At 41.2% G+C, this 18,636-nt stretch overlaps 1 protein-coding gene across 1 annotated transcript; it reads right to left on the bottom strand.

Moving 5' to 3' along the window:
• Nucleotides 1-1,992: 1,992 nt before the first annotated feature.
• LOC128438613 (DNA-binding protein RFX7) lies at nucleotides 1,993-17,868 on the bottom strand. The gene is made up of 9 exons (XM_053421254.1): nucleotides 17,741-17,868; nucleotides 15,164-15,197; nucleotides 11,094-11,185; nucleotides 10,793-10,915; nucleotides 8,862-8,978; nucleotides 8,408-8,490; nucleotides 8,107-8,322; nucleotides 6,986-7,266; nucleotides 1,993-6,805 (listed from the first exon to the last, which is right to left on the bottom strand). The coding sequence occupies exons 1-9, from the start codon at nucleotides 17,866-17,868 to the stop codon at nucleotides 3,575-3,577; spliced, it is 4,305 nt and encodes a 1,434-aa protein (XP_053277229.1). The 3' UTR covers nucleotides 1,993-3,574.
• Between the last annotated feature and the right edge of the window lie 768 nt (nucleotides 17,869-18,636).

The raw sequence follows: 18,636 nt of genomic DNA, 5'->3' as shown, positions 1-18,636 counted from the left end.
CTTTATGTAGAATCAACATCTCTTGGACTCTTTTTCTAACAAAAAAGCTTTAACCTCTCAGATTAATACAGTAAAATGGTATAAAGAAGCACAATATATAATTACACAAAACATGTGTTGTGAGGTCACAAGCTATGACATTTTACCACCAAATTCCAATCGCTTTATTCTTGATTTCATGAGAGGGTTTTTTGCCAAATTTTAAGAGTTTCCCACGTAGTGATCCAGAGGAATCACGTTTATGAGAGTGAGACAGACGTACGGGCAGAAACCATATTGCCTGTGGCTGGCACCAACACGGAGGCAGAACTGGTGTCAGTAATGATCTTACCATGTCTGTCAAGCTGCTAGTCAAACACATGAGCAGAAACATAAACAGTGGTGGGTCAGAAAAGGTCAGAGGTGTCATCCAACAGTCAGTGCAGCTCAGAGCACAATGCTGGTGTTTTTACTTCCGGTTAACAAACAGCACAAGTTCAAGTTTATTTAACTGCAACACAAACTAGATGGTTGGAGCTGGTTTCCAATGTGGTTACAGCTCAATATTGTTCTGCTATCATCAATCCATCCCTTCATCATTCATCCGTTGGCTCATTGGCTCATCTTTTATTGGAGCCAATCCCAGCTCACCAGCGCACTGCAGATTATTATCTGTATTATTATTTCAAAAAGAGGAAAAGTATGGTAGCAACTTTCATCTTTTCCATGTTGAATTTACCTTACGATATAAACCTTATTATAAACACTAGTGAATAGTTATAATTATATCTAAATATTATCTTGAATTTATTTGTTATAGCCCAAGCAAAATGGGATTTTATTCTTGGTCTTTTCTTTTACTTTCTGTAAAAGGTGAAGAGAGAGATGTTTCTGGAACATGTATATTTGTGTGCATAAAAAGTTCACTGTGATGTAGGAGCTACAAAGCTCTGAACATGAAATGGATAGGAATAAAATTGAAGAGAATCTGGAGACAGCTAAGAGAAAACAAATACAGATGTACTTAAAAATGTTTATTAGTCTTAAAAAGTATTTAAAAATCAGTATTAACAAGCACTTCCCCCTTATAAAAGCACTTGCTAAAATGCAGAGAAAAAAAAGAATCCTCTACACCCTGATCACAGCAACATGACTACAGTGGAGGGCAGCTCTACTGCTCTGAATTACTCACAACAAGAGGAAGGGTAACGGCTTTATCAAACACAAACATCAGAGCTAATGACATAAATGCACGCGTTTCCACAGACACAGTCAAACATCAAAACTGAGAGAAAAGATCAAAAAGCTGAATATAAATAAGAAATTCTTTCTCGATAACGCAATATTAAATTAGACTCAAAATGAGATTATATATTAAAATGATACAATCTGCTTTTCCAGAAGTTCAAGCCTCTGTAATCTGTATAAAACATCAATTTATCAACACACTCAGAGATTCAATGTACTGCCTATTCAATATATATGGCATTGATATTACGCCATGTAATTATTTTATACTTTAAAACCAAGTGCAAATCTTTTTTGGGATAAATCCCTGCAAAAAAGATCCAGTTCTAAATTGTTTTAGAGAACAAGCTGAATCTTGAGGATAAAAAAGAAAAAATCATATTCATTATTCACCCTCATATATTGAACAACTCATGTTGACAAAATAAGCAGTGTATATGGGTGGTAATATGCAACGACACTTAAAACATACTGTCTGCTACAAAACGGTGCAAGTCGATTATTGTGGATACACAGGATTATATGGTTTGAAAGGTTATACCTTCTGTACAAACAACACATTCTGAATAAATAACCACAAAGACAAACAGGCCACACTGACAACAATAAAGTTAGTGTGACCAACAGTGTACACTCAGGGACCTAAAACTAACACACAGAGAAACAATTCATGAATGAATTGGTGTTTTTTGCCTTAGAAAAGCCTCATTGATAGTAAACGAAGAAATCCTCATAAGAGTTTTAGAAACAAATGTTTTTCCAGTGCTGCAAATATCCCCAGTTTTTCACTTAGTAACAGACACCAGAGATGTTAGTACATGTTATTGCAGGTTATATTTGAAAAGTAGTCTTTGGTATGGATGGACTTAAGGCTCAGGATCCAAAAACCCGCAGAAGCACCTTTAAATCGCTGGTTGCATCCCTTCTTCAGACACAACTCTTCACCACTGTAAGAAGCTGTTCTGCTACAGGCAGTGACGATATTCATCCAAACCAAACACAGTGCATTTTTCTAAAGAATCTCAAGTATTGCAGATTGTCAGTGCAGTACGATGAGTTAGTAGTTAGAGTTTCTTTAACTTTCTTTTTTCTTTTTTAACCTACTTATTCAAATAGCTATTGGCACACTGTGTGAATAAGTTCAGCTCTAAGAAAAATGGCTATTATTTCATTTTTATTTAAAAATTCCAATAATTCTTATTTTAACACAAGATTCATACTTTCAAAGTGCAGGAACCCTCAGTCAAGGGCTTTAGGTGAAGTCTTAGGTACGTGGTTTCCCTTTCTCCGAGTGGTTGAGGCCTCATCGTTCTCTACATGTTGAAGATATCACATAATCCATCTCAATTTGACCATACACATGCCATCTGTAAAGATCCATAATTAAAGCTATTTTTAGGACCTCATTGCAAGTCAGAGGCTTTCCCTCTCGGCTTAATGTTTCCACACTTGACAACTTTTGTTTTTCTTTGACATTAATCTGTTGTTTTTTTTTGCATAAAGTGTATTGCTGATATTTGGAAATATATCTATAAAAAACAATTATCAAAAGATTTGCATATAAATTAAAGGGATTCATTAGAGCTTTATAAATATCTTCAAGACAATTTCATTCAAATTTTGCAAAAAATATGACATATTAATAAAGCAATGTGCACACAGAGGCCAATTATTATTAGTATTGACATCAAGTAAAACTTAGTCTGATTCGGACAAGGCTCAAAATCTGTGATAATAAAAAAGCATATCCAAGTTTGAGAAATGAGGATATGTTAAATCTGATTCTGTTATAAGCTCCAAGCAGACTTTTTAGCATAATATCAATTACGGGTGATGGCTGACCATAATAATATAGTTAATGGATTTACATGGATGCATTTGGCTGCATTATTGTCATAATTTTTTTTTTCTATTAAATGTTTGTATATTTTTCACGTCTGATTGTTTTGATCTTTTTCAGCTGCACTGAGAGCAGACTGACGACTGTTTGATGATTACATTTTTCTCAGATACTATTTCTTGCATAATTCTTGGCTCTGTTATGTTGATCTTTTAAGAGGTGACTCTTTCGTGAAACCTCAAACACACCATTATAGAACAGAATTAGGATTAGGTGTGCTCAGGAACCACAGTTTTTCTTGCACTTAATACAACAGTATAAAGTGATGTTCTGTGATTTGCATTTTGATCAGTGTGTTGCAGCATCTTTGCAGTTAAGCCTGGCACTTAAACTGGACAAACCTCACTGTGTCCATTGTTCCATTTTAGGTGTAAATGCCTGAAAACAAGTACAAACAAACAGCAACTCCAAGTTAAAATGATAAGATTTACAAAAAAAGCTCAGTTCTCAACCCATCAATCCAACAGTTGTTTGATCTTTGCTTTCCAGCCAGTCAAGTCCACTCGAATGAGCCGTCTCGCTGCTGATGTGCTGAAACAGCGGATCATTCACCAACTCCTCTGGGGCAGTGTTTTGATATTGCCCTTGCTGCTGGTTGGGGTCAAACAGAAGGTTTGAATCCAATGCATTGAGGTCGTTGATGCTACTGGAGAACTCAGACGTCATTCGGATTTCACATGGGAAGTCTGCTCCGCCTGTAGTCAGCACTGACGCCTGTTCGACGAGGTGACCACCGGCAGCGAGGCTGTGGTCTGTCAGGAGGTCGTTGACGGTGCTGCTGAAGTCCAGGTGCTGATGCTGATGCAGTTCTTCTCGCTGCTGCTGTTGGTTCAGAGTTAACATCATAGACTGGGCCTGCTGATGCTGTCTAGAGGCAGATTGTACTAGGCTCTCACTTGCAGAGAAATGCATTGGTTCATTAATGGCACTTTCGATCAGGTAATCTGGCCTCTGCAGCTTGCAGGGGCTGGTGGTGTCACAGGTCATCATGCTGAGGTGGTTGTCAGCGCAGGAGAGGCTGGGGTCAGACTCCAGGATCTGAGTGAGGTTCATGCGCGCAGTGTAGCTGGAGGGTAAATGACTGAGGCCTATACCCCGCAGAGCATCATCGTTGTCACTGTCCAGCTTGCTCAGAAGGACACTGCCAAGGTTTTTGTTGTTGCATTGTTGGCCTGCCATGGGACGGACCTCAGTTTGCATCATGATGTTGAGCGGCACGGAGCGGCTCCGCTGGGCCATGCTGCTCACCCCAAGATTAGTCTGGCTGTTTGCAAAGATGTTCAACATCTCAGGAGTCACAGGAGAATTATAGGGAGACACCACTGAACGAAGGACGTTGGGATGGGCGCTGTTTCCGCAGAAGTTCCTCTGATGCACCGCGGGGCTCACGCTGCGACACCGGAAATTTGTAGTGGGTACGTTGGTGTTTTTATTATCCAGTGGGGCGGGTACAGCGAAACCCTCCTGCTTGGTCATGTTAGCCATGTTAGCTACCTGCTGCTGCACAGGCGAGATGGGAGTCAAGCGGCCGAAGCTGCTGTCGTGGTACCGCGCATGAGGGACAGCGAAGGCATGAGGTTTTTGAAAATGGTCATCTATCAGGCCTTGATAACCGGGGAGTATTCCCATTCCACTGTTTGACTTGATTAAACTCTCACTGCTGCTGTTGTAACTGTTATTCATCCACTCCAGCCTGGTCTTGTCTGGGTGGGTGGCCATCGGCCTCTGCATGGGCTTGACGGGGCTGCTGGAGACAGTGCTGCAGTCATGGAAACCAGTAATGCTGGAGTTAATGGGTGTGAAAGCAAACGGATTCCTGCACTCCACCGGACTGGGTGGCACATTGCTGCTGCAGCTGGAGTGTGGAGTACCGAGTGGGGTGTGACGACTGCTTCCCAGCGCGCTGTCCACGGGGGGTGTGGACGCGATGTGGGAGCAGGGACTCTCGCCGGTGAAGCTTTGAGCTCCTCCCATCATCTCTGACGTGGGTGTGGGAGTGGGTGTCGGGGTTGGTGTATGGATTGGGTTGCCGCTGTGGTTGGCAGCGTGATAGAAAGCAGTCATTGACTGATTAGTGGACATAACGTTGTCCGGCACCGCGTGCTGCTTGCCTTGCATTGTGACTCCGAACCCACGCAGGCTGTTGAGCTTCATCTGCTCCTCCATCTGCACCAACTCCTCCACGATGCTGTCCTGAGTCACATCGTCATCGAAGGGGAAGTAGTCCATATCTGTCTGCATGGGGAGATGATTGGACGATGACTCTTGACTCAAAAACTCTAAGGTTTCGGTGGCAGGGTTGGACTGAGTGTAGCTTTGCTGCTGAGCTCCTTGCAGGATTCCTGTGGTGGAGTTTGAGATCCTCCCATCACCTGAGTGCTGCTGGAAGCTGGGGTTATTAGGTATGACATGCACATTAGCCACTGTGTGCCCCTGCTGTTGCTGTGTTAATGCGTGACTGACTGAGCTGCTATTTTCCAAAACAGTGGTGGTGTTTTTCCTCTGGATTGAGCTCTGTGTGTTGGCAACAGAGTAAAAGCCACTGGGTCTGAAAGAAGAAGTGCAGAGTGAATGGACTGGAGTGGTCGAGACAGAGTTCATTCTCACTTCCACCTCCCTGGTGGCCGGTGCACTTTCGGGTCGAGTCGGAGCTCCCAGCCTTGAGAAATAACCGACTGGCTTTCTGATGCCATATCCAAGAGCAGCAGTGCCCCCTACAGGCTGCTGGGGCATAAAAACCCTCTTGACTGGGGAAGGCTCTGGACTGACGCTTGAGCGTTTCCTGAGGCTTTTGGTGGACAGGAAACTTTCCTTCGTTGGTGTCACACCACAGCTCTCCCGACACGAAGGTGCTCCGCTGGTGTTCAGTAACGAAACAGTGCTGGTATTCTGAGGGGAGGGAGTTAAGTGAGAAGTGCTTGTATTGTTGGCGCTTCTATAGCTGCTTTCGACTTCTGCCGTAGCGTAAGTGCACAAGGAGGACTTTCCATCGCATTTAGTGAGAGATGTTTCTTCCAGAACCAGGAAGCCTTTCGTCTGAGGAATAGGAACACTGGCGGCCCTCTGTACAGCCCCTATGCTTCTATTTGCCATTGCCCCTTGAGTCAAAATGAGACTGCTAGGATTTAGCATTTGGCTGTTTTGATGTATTGCTTCGACTTCCATTTCAACATCGATGCTGTGAGCGGCAGCTGTCTGCCCTTGCCAGGCCACCGGGGCCAGCATTGGGACAGCAGAAGCGCTTCTCGTGGTTTGATTAGAGCTGATGTCTTCAGCAACAGAGGAAGTGCTGATCCCTGCAGATGCTGACCGCAGGGTCGCGTTTGTGAAGGTCGTGGTGGTGGTGCTGCTGTTTGGTGCCAACGATATGGCCGTCATCTTGACCAAACTGACTGGGCTGACATGACACGTGGTCATCACAGTTTTAATTGGGCTGTTGGCAATGATCATGGCAGAGGGGGAGTGCAAAGTGATAGATGTCGTGGCCAAAGGTTTGGGCAGGATTTGAGCGTAGCGCTGCCGAGCCGTGCGTTCTCCTGTTGGACTGGGCAGAATATTTTGCAGGGTCTTTGGGCTCCGTGTCATCGGCTGCGTCACCATTTGGAAGTTGAAGGGCAGCACTTTGCTCTCAACTGTTCCCACCGGACTTGGGGACATCAGCTGCCCACTTCTCTGAACCTGTAGAGAAAGAAGCTCCATCAGAAAGCAGTAGAACAGAATTTTTCTCTTATTACCTACAAGTAGAGGAAGGTAGTGAACGTGTAACAGCTAACCGTTATCTTTTTGTTTTGCACCAGTCAGACTCTACTCATATTTACAAATTCATTCACTTAGTAACTTATGAGTCCTGTTTCTCACCGTGATGGGGCTGGAGACGGCAGCGACCACAATGCCTATGGTTGGCTGAGGTGACGGAGGTGGGGGGCTACCGGAAGGCACACTTTCATCTGACCTCTTGGTTTGTCCCTCTCCGGGTAAAGGAGAGTTCAGCTTCTGTTCCTGTTGTTTTCTCTGGATCTTCCTCTGGAGCTGCTGCTTCGCATCGACAGAAGGTGACGACAGGTTCGTCACGTGAGGCTGGAAGGAGTGCGCCTCAGCAGTGGGGATGAAAGCTGATGCAGACTGTGGAGTCTTAACCTCTGGAGAAATAAAACAGGAGGACATTAGATGTAGTGACATTGGTACTTTTCCTTAAGTAAATGATCTGAATATTTCCACCCCAAATAATTGTCAGGAAACATTTAGTCACGTCTCATTATTTCCCACTCTTGTGTTTCTTGGTTTTTGTTCGACGTCACTAACATCTCCACTTGTTTCAAATCTCACTTGCCGCCCTTATGTGTTTCACACTGTCGTGATTCTCTTGTCTGCCATTATATGTAACACATGTGTATCCTCCCATAGCGTATTCAGTCACAGTGCTGTGTCGTCTTAGTTCCTTAGCCTAGGGTCCAGTGCTACAGCCGTGTTTCCTTATTTTCTAGTGTTAGTCTTCGGGGTTTGTTTACTCTGCTGTCGGTCTGAGTTGTGTATCTGAGTCCTCTGACATGTGGTTCCCCAGTTAAAATAATATGTGTATATAGACTTGAATCACAATATTTGGTTTATACACAACTTGAAAAGCGAATAAGCTGGCAGTGCTTCGGTTGGTTTGGTTCTATTAAGGTTATTAAGGTTAATTTATGCTCTTTGAGTCGCTTCTGTTTTAAGTTGGTTTTAAGTTCTTTGTATAATTTAATACGTTGGACCTAACTAGCCACTGCAAGTTTTTTGTGGCACTTCACCGTTGTGTGTTATTACTTATTTAACTACTTTATTTTTGATACAATGGAACTTCACTGCAAAGGTCTCTCATACGGAGCTTGAATCAACATTTGAAGTCAGTAACTGCACTGACAGATAGTTGCCACTAGATGTCGTTTTCCAACTACAGTTTAAAACCGCACAGCATGAGGCCAGCAGCAGAACCGGAGTGCTACCTGTGGCTGTGCCGGTCACAATGGTGAGAGCTGCCAGAGACTTGTTGCTGATGTAGTGGCTGTCGATGAGGAAGCGGGCCAGATCCTCCACGGCATCAAACTGGCGTTTCAGCACCTTCTGGGCCCACTCACACACCAGGTCACAGGCTGCAAACCGAACCTCCTCCTTGATGCTGCTGAGCTGACCTGGTGACTCCAGGACATCACACTGCAGCCACACACATTAGATAAGATGTTATTTACAAAGGAGACTTGAGATGATTCTGAAATATTTATAAGAAGGCTGTGAAGGTTCTTACTCCTTCTGGTGATTTATGGAGATCCAGAGCAGGTAACGATGGCATGTGAACAAAGGGTCTCTTCCTTAATCCACTATAGCAATATGTGAACTGGTGTTAAGATGAAAAACATGTGATTCCAGAACATTTACATCTGCAGCCAATATACAGGATAATATCGTAAATGATTGGGACATTTAACACCTCTGAGTTTAAAATGATCATGTTATAATCAAGCAGTTCCGATAGATTAAAGGTCATAAAAGAAAAGTTTTAAAATCATGAATGAGTCATGAAGGTCAAGATCACAGTGACTCCCTGTGCGTCTCTGTATTATGCTTGTGCTTCCGAGGCAGAGAGGGGACTTTATTCCATTTCACATCTATATTTAGAGAGGGGCTTATGAACTGCAACAGCAGATGGTCTGTGACCAGAGACAGAGGCCAGACTGGCACAATCCATTCCACCGAAGGATATTTTGATTTTCCTCTCATGCCAAGTCGACGCGCCTTCATGTTTGGGAAGACGTTTTTCATCATTTTTCCAAAGTCTGCAGCGCTCAGCGGGTGGTAGTTGAGATTGTCACAGAAGCTCCTGAAACACGAGGCAGGCAGAGTTAATGTGATGAATCAGTCAGTTTTCAACCATTTCACAGCAAATACCTTGAATTATAAATCAAAGTCATAGTACAAGTATAGATGTTCCCATAACAATACAGCACCAGAAATGGTTCTGATACTGCTGAAGATACTGGGTCGGACATATATTTTCCAATCAGCTACCAAGTCTTTAAACTATATTAGTTTCACGCAGATGAAACTGTAAATTTCTTTCCCCAGAAATCACTTCTTCCTCGCAGCTGCAAAATAGTTACTCTGTACTTTCACTGACAGGTGCTGCTTTTAGAGCAGAGAAGAAGAAGTGTTTTCTAGTGGAGATAACTAAAATAATATTTCATACTGGAGAGTCCAACAAGTAAAATGGCAAAGTATACTGTGTGCAAGAGTTGATTTTCAAAGGCACAAGTGTTGCCAATTACAACACAAGCAATCTCATAAAGCATTTGAAGAACCACTTCAATACAGGGTTAATAGCAACTGTTGAAAATATGTTTAATATAAATATATATATGTTGGCATTATTATTTTTGTATCAGTATCAGCCAGGTATCAGACAATGTACATGGAAGGGAAAATGGTACCAGAGCATCTCTATTCAAAATAAATTATTCCCATTAATGATTCTTAGCGAATATAAGAATAAAAGTCCTTAAACTATTTGTCAAATTTTTCTAAAGTTAATGTTGTTGCTTTGAAATAATGAAATGAGCTACAATAAATATCTTTATCCTAACAAGGGATTAAATGAACCAACTGTCAGAGACTGATCACCTGCCTCTGTAGGTCCTCTTGGCAGATTGTAATGTTTCAGCATCTTTCAGTCATTGTTTGTTTGTCCTTCATAACTGAAAGCTCCAGAAACTCAATGTACCCACAGCACCAGACATATTATTATATTATTATATACGTTAACATAAAGACAGAAGTCCCACAATTAAGTTGTGACAGCGATTTACAGTTGGACAAACTTGTAAGATGAGATGCATTGAAACTAAACTCACAGCCACATCTGACATTATTGTATTACGGTTCATTGTACATCATCTGTTTTCCCATCATTGATCATTATTCAGTGTTGTTAATCGTTATATGTATCCCAAGTATGTAACACACAGATACATGTATGTATAAACATGATGTATGTATAAACTGTAGTCATTTGTCTTTGTCATCTAAGTGAGTTCTTATGATACAAATTCTTCTCATTTACTTTGATAATAACTCCCTTAGAAATACTTTAGTGGTGTCATGAATTTTTTAAATGATCGGATAGAGTTATTATGATTACTTCATTCAAAAGAAACTGTTCCTATTGTTATCTAGTGCAGCACATTATGTTTCTCTGAAGCCTTTTCACCTGTCAATCCTAAAGGCGCCAATATTTCTGGGGGCCACTGTATTTCTGTTCTGGTGGAGTTAAAAAGACAGTTACATAACACTGTCAGAGCATTTCAATGACTGTCTCAGACTTTCCATTCTAATATTACCAGCACATGCTGCCGTGATTCTCATGCCTGCGCCGTCTATTTATATTGACGCTTTAGCCGGCGGCAGTTTAGTTGAGAAAGAGACTTGAACACGAGGAGCTGTGAGATGAAACATCACAGATAAAGAATTAAATAAATTATCAATATAGTGCTTTATTATTAAGAAAATAGACTGATCCTTTCATTCTCACTGTGCTTTTTATTTTAATGGGAAAGTTAAAGTTTCAGCCTGAACCTGTTTAGATATGGAAAAAAAGAGAATTATTGTAAATGTGTGTGATGAAAGAAAAGAAAAACCTACTTGTATTCATCATAGACTTCCTGTTTGGGGAGAGATGTCTCCGGGTATTCCTCTAAGTGATTGCGGATCCAGTTGAACGCATGCATCTGCTGAGTGCGGCTTGAAGAGAGGGCGCTCTGGTCACTGAGAAAAGATTTGGATCACTGATGAACAATTGTGCCTTTCTATATTACTCACATCATATGGCAAATAAAAACTGTCTGGCAGAATCAATGATAAATCCATAAGTTGTTTGTTGTTTTAAAAACATTACAGAGGCCATTTATCTGTAAATCCTGTCAGAGAGCAGGTGAAGCTTTACCTCTTCTCAATGCTGCTGCAGCTGCTCGGACCAGAAGGCAACTTAAGGTAGAGGTAGAGTTTTTCAATGTCGGAGAACTTCTCGACATCTTGCTGTGGAAAAGAAATGAAAAGCGTGTTTAAATGTTTCTCTCCATCAGCCCAAAATCATTTAATGCTGTGGTTTTAAAAGCGGATACGGCTTTGTTACACCTGAAGAACACACACACAAGTTGGAGTTATTCTTGGACAGCTACCTCAGTGAAGAAGGTTGTTTGTTTGTCAGCAGGATAACACAAGACCTACTCAACCAATTTCCATGGCACTTTGTGGAGGGTTGGGGGGGGGGCATGACCCATGGAAGAAGCCATCAATCCTTATTGTTTCACTTTCTTTAATATTACTAGATAGGATGTTATTCAACACATTTATATGATGGTGGTGCAGCCGGTCACATAAGTGACTGGAGATCTGTTTCCATTGACTGTATAGTATGAGTGCATCTGTATCTGGAGGTCTGAGCTTTTGTGTGCCAGTGTTGTAGCAAAACCTACAATGATGATGCAAGACTATGAACGTGAACGCCTGTCATCCAAGGAGCATCCTGGGATGTCCTACAGCATAATAATCTGATAAAGTTTGGATGATTGAAAATTTGTGTACCTAGATGTTCGCCGACTTTCCGAGTTGTTCTGACTTGAGGTGGCGGGCACATCCAATTCAGGAACTAATTTTTCCGATTATTCAGACACCACGTAAATGCACCTGCATCTGCCGACAGCAGCCTGTCCTCAAAAACTGAGCATCTAAAAAGGAGACTAGTGAGACAAGCTATCAAGAACCCTCTGAAGGAGTTTTAAACTTTAAAGGCTGAGATTGAAAAGAAAGAGACAAAATAGTTGCAAGTCATCTCAGCTATAGTTTGACAGAAAGCGCGTAGAAGAAGTTTGGATGGTCTGATGAGACGAGGACGTCGCTCTGTGGGCATCATATGAGTCAAACTCTGCACCCTTATCATAAACAGCAGTGGGTCTAGGACTGAGGAGATTCACTCTGACTTTCATACTGCATGCATTCATACAGCTGCACAGACTGAGACACACAAACATGTGCACACATTGAGCAAAAACAGCTGCAGACAGAGATACAGAGACGGACTCCTGCATAGCCTGTAAGGTGAAATCGAAACTCCTGCCACCCTCCCGCCTCCCGCCCTTCTCTCAGGACGGCCTGCTGCACGGCGAGGGCACAGACACACACATGCACACACACTGCCAACACATTCCTCCACCAGGACATGTCCACCCCTTTCAATGGCCTCTCGGAATAAACTTTATCCTGTTCATCTCTTCTCATTAACATCTGTGACGTGAGGGAACCACAGGTCACTGACACTGAGCAATACAAGTAGAATACACATCTTTCATAAGTGAGCTCACAAGTCATTTAAAAACTGGGCTGAATCCTTTTTGGGCATCATCCAGAGGACATCCTCTGCCTTTTAAGTGTGACTCACGTCCTGCTCTGATGACTTGGAATGTCAATGTAATGTAACTGTGTCCTCGGTCCTGCGCGGTGAACTCTATTCCCCCTTCAACTCATTTTACCTTGAAATTAAATGTGTGCAGGCTCAAACACTAATTGATAAGTAACGAGAAACAGAAGTCGGTAATCACCCACAATATGTCTGAGGCCTTTTTCACAGCAGCAATCATTTAGACACGCGACAGTAAAAAAAGCACAGGTGCTCATGACAACGGTCACATCCGCTCTGTTCAATGCAAGTCATTCATGACAGTGTGACAGTGAGTCAGCATGCAGCCTGAAACTGAGCAGCTGAATGGAATCCAGCCATCATTCACTTCATCATCTACACGGGTGGTTTTTACGACTGTCATGTGTCAAAATGTCTTCTGGGAAAAGGTGCGAGTGCCACAAGTCCACTGACGACTTTATTTTACAACATACCTCTAATTACACATCTTGGTCCCAATTCTCTGATAAAAGATTTAAGGTTCAAAATTCAGTTTATAATAAAAATCAACTGATTTATATTCATTAGTCATTTTGGAAATTCCCTCAATTAACCTCCAGTATTTGTTAACTTCTACCAAGATGGTCCACATATGACTGAAATATTGGTTCATATTAATAGTACATTACTACAGTTTTTCACATCCTACAAATATTTATTTTCTCTAGGTCAATCCATATAATCGTCCTGATTCTGACTAAGGTTGAACTTTAGAACGACTTGCGATTTCTAATCGGACCCTTTGAGGACCCTTTTTGCACTTCTGATTTGTTTGGAACTTGTTGTGGCCTGTTTGAATTCTTTGTGGATCTTTTGTTGGACTTCTTGTGTTTATGGACTGTGTTTCCCAAGTTTAAAGACTGATTTTACCTCCTGAGTGAAGGTTGTGGTTTTAAGTCTGCATTCTGACCAGAGAATGACAAACACTCGATAAACAGCAAACACAAATCTGAGGTAGGACAATAATGCGTTATATCTCCTAACTTACACAATGAATAAGTAATATTTCAATATATGTCGGATTTTTGATAAATTGTTGTTATATTGCGAAAATAATTGACCTTTTTTTTGCCCAGCCCTTGAAGTCCTCATTTCATTCATATGGGATAGCGTATGGACTAATGAAGCCTGTCTGAGAATCATGAGCAGTGGTGGATCACAGGATACAGGACTGGGTCTAGGGTTACAACTTTTTTTACTTTCTTTTTTTAAAAGGCATGGCCGGGATAAGACCAGACAAACTAGTCTATATAAACAACTACATGACATCATTCATTATATATAAAGAAAGATATATTAGAGATATATTAGGCTACATAAGGACAACAGAAGGCCAAGCTAACGTCCACAAGCCTTGGTTTGGTTAATAAAGGTTTCATTTATTAGAAGCTGAAACATGATACTATTACTCTGTTAAGTTAAACTGAATCTACAATTGATCTTCACTACACTTACTGATTTAAATTTATCATAATTCTAGTAAAGAAATGATATTTATATATCTAAGATTCAACCTGTCGGCTACAGCTCCGGTGAGAGGACAGACACACATTATTTTCTAAAAATGATTTATGTTGTCATTGAAGAACAAAAGGAGGTCCAACTTTGCTCACAAGTACAGTGAAAGAAAATCAATCACCAATTATGTAGATAATTATTATTATTAGAAATCATTTTCAAACAAAATACAAAAAATTCCCTGTCAGTTTTTTTCTTTAATATGAGGTTTTGTTAGATGTTATTTTTTCCATATATGATAATAACTGAAACATATTTTGTAATTGAAGGACTTTAAATCACTTTGACAAATAAAACTGGTAATAGCAAAGGTAATTTAAGATATTTGCTGTTCTTCCTTCCAACATCTTCCTCCTATTGGGTTTTATGAAGACTGTGATCAGTAAGGTTTGCTAAACGGGTTTCTTGACTTCATTTTTAACTAATATTCTTTTGCAATGTTACCTTCGACCTATAGGGGGTGCAACATATGAATCATACTCTGTTTATAGAGGTGACAAACCTGACACTGGTCTATGACAGCTAGGCATAGTTAACCATCTGATGAGTTAGCTCACACAGGTTAATTACATGTTGCCACCATTCAAAGGCTTTCGATGCACATAAGTGAACTCGCTGGTCACATCACCATCATCTTATATTGAGCTTTAGTCACACATAAACTTATAAACACATAAAACGTACTTTTCTAAGCTAGTGGATATTTGTACAGATATTGAATTACAAAGACTGGATTGACCTTATAGAGCCCTGAGACATCGCTTCAGACAACCTATGGAACTCAGTACAGTTTATGCTCAGATCTATATAGGTCGATCTTAAAAGCTGCTGTGAAAACATTTGCTGTCATTTCATATAATGCCAGAAAAGATTTCCACTAATAACAAAACAATGAGATTTCAGCTTTACACATGATAACCACTAGTAAATTACCATCAAAATCAAATGACTTATGTCTATTATTACTTATTGTTGAGAAGTTTTAAAAAGGTTAATTCAAAATGCAATCCATAGATCAATAACATATCAGAAATACTCACCAGAATGTTTTCCACTTTTGATTGAACAGATTTGCTGCAAAATACAGACATAATATGAATTAGTATGAAGCTGGTGTAACATGAGCCCTTGTGTCTATTTATTTATAAAGCAAAGGAATGTTTGGTATGAGACGACCCTCCCTTCAGCATCTCTCAGGTCATGTATCCCACCGTTGGGAACACATGTTGTCATATGTAAAAAGAGGGAGACGAGTGCCGCGGTAACATTGTCTCAGACAGAAGGATTTTTATCACTCAGTCATTTATTTTCAGTCGCTGGTAAAATCCAGTTTAGCTTATCTTAAATTAATAATATTACAAAACTACTGTGAATATAAATGATTTTAAGAAAAGCAACAAAAAAAAAAAATCATATATCATCATCAAATATACCCGTATTTATTGATCTCAAATGTTTCATTGTGTATCCTGAACTTATCCATAGACTCATTCCCTCTATACAATAGAGTAAGTAAGTAAGGACAACTCAAATAGATAAATGGACGACACGGTCCAATGAAAGACACCTTATTTCAGCTAAAACAAGCTTGAGATGATTCTTCGCTGATTCAGAGCTGTGCAACACGACAAAGAGTCAAAGCAGATACATGAATAACTTCTCCAGGACTAATTCCTAATCTGCAGACAGGTCAGGTTGTTGCCTGGTGGACTCTGAGACAGAAGGTAGGTCACACTTAAAGACACAGGGCAGGTAAGAATCAGGAGATGACTCTAAGCCATGACAAGAACAGTTCACTTTAATTCACTGTTACCAGGAGGCCCGGTGCTGAGAGGCTGTCATTAAGCTGTTTGTGAGGCGGATTATTCAGGTTCACTGAAACACATCCCAAGGTGTTCATAGGGACTTTAATTAGAAAAGAAAGGAAATAACTTGAAGCGATCCTTTGACTTCCAATGTGTATAATACTCTCCAAGTGCACTGTAGCTCTACATGAAATCCACCAGGAACAGTATAACTCTGTATTTGCACTTAATTACAAACCATTATTTCAAATGAAAACAGGGTGATAGTGTAATTATAAATGAACTTCCTGACCCTGCCTAAGACGTTCTCATTCTACCATAAACCACTCAGCGTCAGGTCGCTGAGGTGAACGCCAATATTTATGCTCTAATCCTCTTAGAGGGTAAAGATGGAGGGAGAGAGACAGATTGTCAATATCTCAATATGTTATTGACAATCTGGCACAAGCGATGCACAAAGTTCCTGTCTTGGTATTTGGGGCAGACGTTTCAACTCTGAACTGTTGTCCTTTCCGGTAATTCGGCCTTTTGACATTTTATGACTATTTGATATTTAAACTAGAGTGGCACGAGAGCGCATATTCCTCCGCCGAGGACACACAGGCCTACACATGTCTCCGAGCTCTTATCACAGCCATCTGTACCACATTGTGCAAACAGAGTGTGTGTTTGTTTGTTTGTTGGATTTTAAGCAAGATTATGCACAAATTAAAGGACAGATTAACATAAAACTTGGTATGAGTCAGGGAAGAATCCAGTAAACTTGAAACTTGATGAAAACAATCTGGCATGTTTAAAAGACTGACATCTATAGGTGGTGAAATATGGTGCAGCTGGATTCTAAGGTGACTATTTGACCCATTTTACCTTAATTACATGATTACACTTAAAAATCCAACCGACTTAACATCAGTAAGTTGGTTTTGAAGTGTCAGTCATATTTGATGATGGAAATAGATGGAACACAGTAAATAAAACAGTCAGACAGAGAGTAGATAATCATTACTGTGATGATGTGTTTAACAATCAATTCACAAGAAAAATCATATGGAGGTAGGTGTGAAGCGAAGAGGAGGAAGAGGAGGGTGAACTGCACATTTATTCAAGTACTGTACTTGAATGCTCTTTGACGTGCCTGTATTGACCTTTTCGGACATTTGATACTTTTATTCCCCTGCATTTTAGAAGGATATATTGTCATCTTTACTTAACTGAATTTACCTATAGTTCCAGGAGTGACTTATATCAATTCAGTTTGTATGATATGAAGTTATGTTGTTGAAAACTACCTACAGTATCCAATAAAACAACAAAAAAATAATAATAATCATAATGATAACAACACAGAGAAAGTAGTTGACCAACTTGAAAACAAAACTTCAGTTGGTAACAACGAAAATAATTATCAAAGTAATTATTTTAAGCTGGTCCGAAAAATAAAGTAACAAAGGTTTTTTATCAACGGACCTTATTGGTGATACTTTACTACTACTACTACAACTACTACTACTACTACTGCTTTACTACTATTTTTAAGCTTAAGAAAACATTTGTGAGTATTATCAAATTTTGATCTTGCTACTTTTATCCAAGTCAAAGGTCTAGAAACCTCATCCACCCCCATCTCCTGTCATTGAGAATAAAAACAGCCCAAAATCACAACATGTCCCCACGTGGTTTAACGATCTGTGCAGCGTGAAGACGCTTGACAGAGACGATGACTCTCTCTATCGGGATCAGTTTGCTATGGGCCAATGATTCATTTCTGTATATTCACACCGTGCACAGGAGTACATGTGAACACGTCCTCACCAGATGGAGTTCTTGATCCTGAGCTGCAGAGCACTGGCCTCGGCGCCCTGCAGCCCGGGGAGGAGCAGGCCGGGCAGGCTCCCCGCCCCGCGGTCCGCCTGCTGCTGCTGGGGGTCCGCCTCGGCCATCAGGGCGGGCCTCGGCACGGGACGGGACGGGTCTGGACTGGAGGCGTGGACGGGTGTATTGGCCCGGCGCGGTTAAACGACATGGACCGAAGAACACTGTGATGCTAACGGGACAGCAGCAGCAGCAGCGGCAGCGCGCCGTGTTGTTGTTATTGCCAGCCGGCCCTCCTCCTCCGACATCGCTCCCTCCGGGTCCCCGACACTTGGTGACTTGAAGAGCCGGTGTAACGAAGCTACGCGCCGCTGTCAGGCCCGAGCCGGTGCACGGATATGAGTAAATGTGTAAACAGAGACCGGGCAGCTGCAGAACTACTGGCTCGTCCCTCCGGTGCGCTGCCCCTCACGTTGTGGGATTTCTTTGCATGTGCATAGTGAGTAGAAGCTGCGGGACAGGCGCATGCGCACCGACAGCACCCCTCCACATAAAGACATGTAAACATGTAAGCAGGGGACATTACTGAGCATGCTATTATGAGTATGTATATGCGTGTTATTCATATTATAGATGTACATGGTGCCAGTTCAGCCCAGCAAAAAAAAACAAAAAGAAATGTCATCGTGTGGCTTGGCGGTAGAAAGTAACTAAGTACATTTACTCTAGTGCTGTACTGAAGTATAATTTTGTGCTATATGTAAATCAGTGTTGTGGGAGGTTTGGCAATCCTTATAAGAGTAAAAGGACTAATATCATATTATAGGAAAGGAAAAGTCCTGCTTGGCAAACATTTAAGTAAATATTCTAAATATAATAAGTGAAGTGACGCCTAC

This window comes from Pleuronectes platessa, chromosome 1 (assembly GCF_947347685.1).
Source record: "Pleuronectes platessa chromosome 1, fPlePla1.1, whole genome shotgun sequence".
NCBI classification, from domain to species: Eukaryota; Metazoa; Chordata; class Actinopteri; order Pleuronectiformes; family Pleuronectidae; genus Pleuronectes; species Pleuronectes platessa.
The sequence above is the reverse complement of the archived record's forward strand: the minus strand, read 5'-3'. Positions and strand labels throughout refer to the sequence as shown.

What these genes read in the sequence shown, in the direction of transcription:
- LOC128438613 (XM_053421254.1), bottom strand. Translation starts at nt 17,868, where the DNA reads ATGGCCGAGGCGGACCCCCAGCAGCAGCAGGCGGACCGCGGGGCGGGG. An exon ending in AGGATCAAGAACTCCATCTG is followed by an intron (nt 15,198 to 17,740) that starts GTGAGGACGTGT and finishes TGTATTTTGCAG; the next exon opens with CAAATCTGTTCAATCAAAAG. An exon ending in GAAGTCTATGATGAATACAA is followed by an intron (nt 8,979 to 10,792) that starts GTAGGTTTTTCT and finishes CTCGTGTTTCAG; the next exon opens with GAGCTTCTGTGACAATCTCA.